Source organism: Oncorhynchus keta, chromosome 8 (assembly GCF_023373465.1).
Source record: "Oncorhynchus keta strain PuntledgeMale-10-30-2019 chromosome 8, Oket_V2, whole genome shotgun sequence".
NCBI classification, from domain to species: Eukaryota; Metazoa; Chordata; class Actinopteri; order Salmoniformes; family Salmonidae; genus Oncorhynchus; species Oncorhynchus keta.
The window spans coordinates 39312887-39320386 of record NC_068428.1 but is presented as its reverse complement, the minus strand read 5'-3'; the positions used below and the strand labels follow the sequence as shown (position 1 = coordinate 39320386).

The window sequence follows — 7500 nt, the reverse complement described above, 5'->3', positions numbered from 1 at the left end:
ACCTGATGACATTGTGTGTATTGTTATAGAGAGTACTACACAGGGGACCTGATGACATTGTGTGTATTGTTATAGAGAGTACTACACAGGGGACCTGATGACATTGTGTGTATTGTTATAGAGAGTACTACACAGGGGACCTGATGACATTGTGTGTATTGTTATAGAGAGTACTACACAGGGGACCTGATGACATTGTGTGTATTGTTATAGAGAGTACTACACAGGGGACCTGATGACATTGTGTGTATTGTTATAGAGAGTACTACACAGGGGACCTGATGATATAGTATGTATTGTTATAGAGAGTACTACACAGGGGACCTGATGACATTGTGTGTATTGTTATAGAGAGTACTACACAGGGGACCTGATGATATAGTATGTATTGTTATAGAGAGTACTACACAGGGGACCTGATGACATTGTGTGTATTGTTATAGAGAGTACTACACAGGGGACCTGATGATATAGTATGTATTGTTATAGAGAGTACTACACAGGGTACCTGATGATATAGTATGTATTGTTATAGAGAGTACTACACAGGGGACCTGATGATATAGTATGTATTGTTATAGAGAGTACTACACAGGGTACCTGATGATATAGTATGTATTGTTATAGAGAGTACTACACAGGGGACCTGATGACATTGTGTGTATTGTTATAGAGAGTACTACACAGGGGACCTGATGATATAGTATGTATTGTTATAGAGAGTACTACACAGGGTACCTGATGATATAGTATGTATTGTTATAGAGAGTACTACACAGGGGACCTGATGACATTGTGTGTATTGTTATAGAGAGTACTACACAGGGGACCTGATGATATAGTATGTATTGTTATAGAGAGTACTACACAGGGGACCTGATGACATTGTGTGTATTGTTATAGAGAGTACTACACAGGGGACCTGATGATATAGTATGTATTGTTGTAGAGAGTACTACACAGGGGACCTGATGACATTGTGTGTATTGTTATAGAGAGTACTACACAGGGGACCTGATGACATTGTGTGTATTGTTGTAGAGAGTACTACACAGGGGACCTGATGACATTGACATTGTGTGTATTGTTATAGATAGTACTACACAGGGGACCTGATGACATTGTGTGTATTGTTATAGAGAGTACTACACAGGGGACCTGATGACATTGTGTGTATTGCTGTAGAGAGAATTACTGATGTAACAGTGTAGTTGAACATCATGGCGGAGGACAATATGGGATCAAGCCTTGCCACGCTCTTAGTCCTACAATTACATACATCTCAATGTTAGGTAATGAATTTCTGAGTGAGTGTGTGTGTGTGTGTGTGTGTGTGTGTGTGTGTGTGTGTGTGTGTGTGTGTGTGTGTGTGTGTGTGTGTGTGTGTGTGTGTGTGTGTGTGTGTGTGTGTGTGTGTGTGTGTGTGTGTGTGTGTGTGTGTGTGTGTGTTGTCGTAGCTGGGACCCTCTCCCTGTATGAATTTGCATCTTCCAGAGAGAGTGCCATATGCTGTTAGAGCTGCGTGTCTGTTAATAGACTGGCAGCTGAAGGCTCGGCTGATCACTTTGCTGACGGCTCGGCTGATGACTCTCGGTTGATGGCTCTCGGCTGAGGGCTCAGCAGAGGGCTCTTGGCTACTGTCTAATGACGGACAAACACAAATTTCATCACCTTCTCTTACAAGAAGGACGAGAGAGAGGGAGAGGAGGAGAGAGCAAGAGGAGGAGGAGAGAGGAAGAGGAGGAGAGAGAGGAAGAGGAGAGAGAGGAAGAGGAGGAGCGAAGAAGAGGAGGAGAGAGGAAGAGGAGAGAGAGAGAGAGGAAGAGGAGAGAGAGGAAGAGGAGGAGAGAGAGGAAGAGGAGAGAGAGGATGAGGAGAGAGAGGAAGAGGAGAGAGAGTAAGAGGAGGAGAGAGAGTAAGAGGAGGAGAAAGAGGGAGAGGAGGAGCGAGGAATTGGAGGAGAGAGAGGGAGAGGAGGAGAGAGTAAGAGGAGGAGAGAGAGGGAAAGGAGAAGAGAGTAAGAGGAGGAGGAGAGAGGAAGAGGAGGAGAGAGAGGAAGAGGAGAGAGAGGAAGAGGAGGAGCGAAGAAGAGGAGGAGAGAGGAAGAGGAGAGAGAGAGAGAGGAAGAGGAGAGAGAGGAAGAGGAGGAGAGAGAGGAAGAGGAGAGAGAGGAGGAGGAGAGAGAGGAAGAGGAGAGAGAGTAAGAGGAGGAGAGAGAGTAAGAGGAGGAGAAAGAGGGAGAGGAGGAGCGAGGAATTGGAGGAGAGAGAGGGAGAGGAGGAAAGCGAGGGAGAGGAGGAGAGAGAGGAAGAGGAGGAGAGAGAGGGAGAGGAGGAGCTAGGAAGAGGAGGAGAGAGAGGGAGAGGAGGAGAGAGAGGGAGAGGAGGAGAGAGAGGAAGAGAGAGAGGAAGAGGAGGAGAGAGAGGGAGAGGAGGAGAGAGAGGAAGAAGAGGAGAGAGAGGATATGCAAATTATCCTATCAGGGCTCTGCATCTTGTGATGTCAGCTGTCTCCATGTGATGCTGTGAAATCAGCCACCCCATCAGGAAATACAATATCTACATGTAGTAGAGGCCCACAAAGCCTGGCGGACACACACACACACACACATACAGCACACACACACACACCAGAGTAGACACACAAAGACACACATACACACACACACACACACACACACACACACACACACACACACACACACACACACACACACACACACACCAGAGTAGACACACAAGGACACACATACACACACATCAGAGAAGCCACAAGCACACACCCACGAATACACAAATACACACCCACAAATACACAACTACACACCCACGAATACACAAATACACACCCACGAATACACAAATACACACCCACAAATACACAACTACACACCCACGAATACACAAATACACATCCACAAATACACAAATACACACCCACGAATACACAAATATACACCCACAAATACACAACTACACACCCACGAATACACAAATACACACCCACAAATACACAACTACACATCCACAAATACACAAATACACACCCACGAATACACAAATATACACCCACAAATACACAACTACACACCCACGAATACACAAATACACACCCACGAATACACAAATATACACCCACAAATACATAACTACACACCCACGAATACACAAATACACACCCACGAATACACAAATGCACACCCACAATACACGAATACACACCCACGAATACACAAATACACCCACGAATACACAAATACACACCCACGAATACACAAATACACACCCACGAATACACGAATACACACCCACGAATACACAAATACACACCCACGAATACACAAATACACACCCACGAATACACAAATACACAGCCACGAATACACAAATACACACCCACGAATACACAAATACATACCCAGGAATACAGAAATACACAAATACACACCCACGAATACACAAATACACAGCCACGAATACACAAATACACACCCACGAATACACAAATACATACCCAGGAATACAGAAATACACAAATACACACCCACGCCAGGGAGAGGGGGGATTTGTAAGTCGCTCTGGATAAGAGCGTCTGCTAAATGACTTAAGTGTAAATGTAAATGTATGTCTATGTATCTATCGCTCCAGCCAATAAATTCAATTTACAGTAATTACTGTCGTCCGTCCACTGACACACACACAATTCTGTTAGCTTAAACACACACACACTACCAGTTACCGCACTTATGCTGTAGTCTCCATGGACACAGCGATGAGATCAAATGGCCCAATTTGCTGCCCCCCATCCCCGTCCCTCCTCACACACACGCCCACACACTTCAGTCAACATGACTGGGATGAGAGGTTAACTCGCTAAATTGAATCGTGTGGCAGTTATATGGTTATGTGACAATCCGTGCAGCAATGTTAGTGACTCACAGCTTATCACTTGTCTCTTTCTATTGGCTCTGAGGAGAGAGTTGCCTATATAGACACAGATCTAGGAGCAGCTTACCTGAACAAATCATAAAAGTGGATGCAAAACTGATCTTAGAGCAGTGTGTCTAGGGAGAAACATTATTCTACTCCAAATTGATTGGGGTGGGCCATAGTGGGAGGGTCCTGTAGCTATAGTAGGAGGGTCCTGTAGCCATAGTGGGAGGGGCCTGTAGCTGTAGTGGGAGGGGCCAGTAGCCATCGTGGGAGGGGCCAGTAGCCATAATGGGAGGGGCCTGTAGCTATAGTGGGAGGGTCCTGTAGCCAGAGTGGGAGGGGTCATAGTGGGATGGGCCAGTAGCCATAGTGGGAGGGGCCAGTATCCATAATGGGAGGGGGCTGTAGCCATAGTGGGAGGGTCCTGTAGCCATAGTGGGAGGGTCCTGTAGCCATAGTGGGAGGATCCTGTAGCCATAGTGGGAGGGTCCTGTAGCCATAGTGGGAGGGTCCTGTAGCAACAGTGGAAGGGGCCAGTAGTCATAGTGGGAGGGGCCAGTAGCAATAGTGGGAGGTGACAGTAGCCATAGTGGGAGGGTCCTGTAGCCATAGTCGGAGTAGTCAGACAGGAAGTCATTAATGGTGAGTATATGCATAGAGTTGGGCCAATCATAAAAGAGTTCACACCCTCCTAGGTTAGTTTCTGCTAAACCACCACCAGGCCAATTAGGTATTCTATATGGACTTTAGCTCTTAAGACTAAAGTCGCTTTTGTTCTTTCAGATTGGCTTTAATAGCAATTATTTGCTTTAAAAGCACAAGCAAAATGTCAGGGAGCAGAGAGAGAGAGAGAACTGTGCCATGGTATTGATTTGTCTGTACTCCAGTATTTATGCTGCAATAGTTTGTGTCAGGGGGCTAGGGTCAGTCTGTTATATCTGGAGTATTTCTCCTGTCTTATCCGGTGTCCTGTGTGAATTTAAGTATGCTCCCTCTAATGCTCTCTCTCACCCTTTCTCTCGCCCTGGGACCATACCTCAAGACTACCTGGCGGCAGGGTAGCCTAGTGGTTAGAGTGTTTGACTAGTAACCGAAAGGTTGCAAGTTCGAATCCCCGAGCTGACAAGGTACAAATCTGTCGTTCTGCCCCTGAACAGGCAGTTAACCCACTGTTCCTAGGCCGCCATTGAAAATAAGAATTTGCTCTTAACTGACTTGCCTAGTAAAATAAAGGTAAAAAAAAAAAGACTACCTGGCCTGATGACTCCTTTCTGTCCCCAGTCCACCTGGTCGTGCTGCTGCTCCAGTTTTAACTGTTCTGCCTGCGGCTATGGAACCCTGACCTGTTCACCGGACGTGCTGTTTTCAACTCTCTAGAGACAGCAGGAGCGGTAGAGATACTCTGAATGATCGGCTATGAAAAGCCAACTGACATTTACTCCTGAGGTGCTGACCTGTTGCACCCTCTTCAACCACTGTGATTATTATTATTTGACCATGTTGGTCATCTATGACCATTTGAACATCTTGGCCATGTTCTGTTATAATCTCTACCCGGCACAGCCAGAAGAGGACTGGTCACCCCTCAGAGCCTGGTTCCTCTCTAGGTTTCTTCCTAGGTTCTGGCCTTTCTAGGGAGTTTTTCCTAGCCACCGTGCTTCTACACCTGCATTGCTTGCTGTTTGGGGTTTTAGGCTGGGTTTCTGTACAGCACTTTCAGATATCAGCTGATGTACGAAGGGCTATATAAATACATTTGATTTGATTTGATTGCTTGCTGTTTGGGGTTTTAGGCTGGGTTTCTGTACAGCACTTTGAGATATCAGCTGATGTAACAAGGACTTTATAAACACATTAGATTGATTGATTGATTGATTGATTAATTGATTGATTGATTGATTGATTGATTGATTGATTGATTGACTACATCTGGGGGTTTGAGAAAATAATGAGGCTTGGTAAGGTTTGAAGTAGCAGAGGGATTAACACACTCGGTAACACACACACACACAGAGTAACACACACACACACACAGTAACACACACACACAGTAACACACACACACACACAGTAACACACACACACAGTAACACACACACACGGTAACACATACACACACACAGTAACACACACACAGTAACACACACACACACACACACACACACACACACGGTAACACACACACACGGTAACACACACACACACACACACGGTAACACACACACACGGTAACACACACACACACTGCTCCACCTGCTCTCCTGCTCCCCTCTCTCTTTACCTCCTCCCCTCTCCACCTGCTCTCCTGCTCCTCTCTCTCTTTACCTCCTCCCCTCTCCACCTGCTCCCCTGCTCCCCTCTCTCTTTACCTCCTCCCCTCTCCACCTGCTCCCCTGCTCCCCTCTCTCATCACCTCCTCCCCTCTCCACCTGCTCTCCTGCTCCCCTCTCTCTTTACCTCCTCACCTCCTCCCCTCACCCCATGCTCCCCTCTCTCATCACCTCCTCCCTCTCCACCTGCTCCCCTGCTCCCCTCTCTCTTGACCTCCTCACCTCCTCCCCTCACCCCATGCTCCCCTCTCTCATCACCTCCTCCCTCTCCACCTGCTCCCCTGCTCCCCTCTTTCTTGACCTCCTCACCTCCTCCCCTCGCCCCCTACTCACCTCTCTCTTGACCTGCTCAACTCCTCCCCTCGCCCCCTAATGCCCTCCCTCCTGCTCCCCTTTCCTTCCCTTCCTGTCTCTCCTGTCTCTCCTGTCTCTCCTGTCTCTCCTGTCTTTCCTGTCCCTCCTGTCTCTACTGTCTCTACTGTCTCTCCTCCTGTCTCTACTGTCTCTACTGTCTCTACTGTCCCTCCTGTCTCCACTGTCTCTCCTGTCTCTCCTGTCTCTCCTGTCTCTACTGTCTCTCCTGTATCTACTATCTCTCCCTCCTGTCTCTACTGTCTCTCCCTCCTGTCTCTACTGTCTCTCCTGTCTCTCCTGTCTCTACTGTCCCTCCTGTCTCTCTCTCCTGTCTACTGTCTCTCCCTCCTGTCTCTCCTGTCTCTCCCTCCTGTCTCTAATGTCTCTCCTGTCTCTACTGTCCCTCCTGTCTCTCCTGTCGCCACTGTCTCTCGTGTCTCTATTGTCTCTCCTGTCTCTCCTGTCTCTACTGTCTCTCCCTCCTGTCTCTCCCTCCTGTCTCTCCTGTCTCTCCTGTCTCTCCTGTCTCTACTGCCTCTCCCTCCTGTCTCTACTGTCTCTCCCTCCTGTCTCTACTGTCTTTCCCGTCTCTACTGTCTCTACTGTCCCCCCTGTCTCTCCCTCCTGTCTCTACTGTCTCTCCTGTCTCTACTGTCCCTCCTGTCTCTCCTGTCTCCACTGTCCCTCCTGTCTCTCCTGTCTCCACTGTCTCTCCTGTCTCTACTGTCTCTCCTGTCTCTCCTGTCTCTCCAGTCTCTACTGTCTCTCCCTCCTGTCTCTAATGTCTCTCCTGTCTCTACTGTCCCTTCTGTCTCTCCTGTCGCCACTGTCTCTCCTGTCTCTACTGTCTCTCCTGTCTCTCCTGTCTCTCCTGTCTCTACTGT

The 7500-nt window shown here is 47.7% G+C and overlaps 1 protein-coding gene across 1 annotated transcript in view; it reads right to left on the bottom strand.

Moving 5' to 3' along the window:
- The window catches only part of LOC127931303 (uncharacterized), a 4784-nt gene extending 979 nt beyond the window's left edge, over positions 1–3805 (bottom strand). The window contains exons 1-4 of the mRNA XM_052523333.1: positions 3739–3805; positions 2871–2884; positions 1113–2476; positions 1–922 (exon numbers count right to left, since the gene is read on the bottom strand). The exon at positions 1–922 is cut by the window's left edge and continues 979 nt beyond it. Coding sequence (XP_052379293.1) covers positions 1289–2476; positions 2871–2884; positions 3739–3805 — 1269 coding nt within the window. The 3' untranslated portion in view covers positions 1–922; positions 1113–1288. The remainder of the gene's footprint in view (positions 923–1112; positions 2477–2870; positions 2885–3738) is intronic.
- Between the last annotated feature and the right edge of the window lie 3695 nt (positions 3806–7500).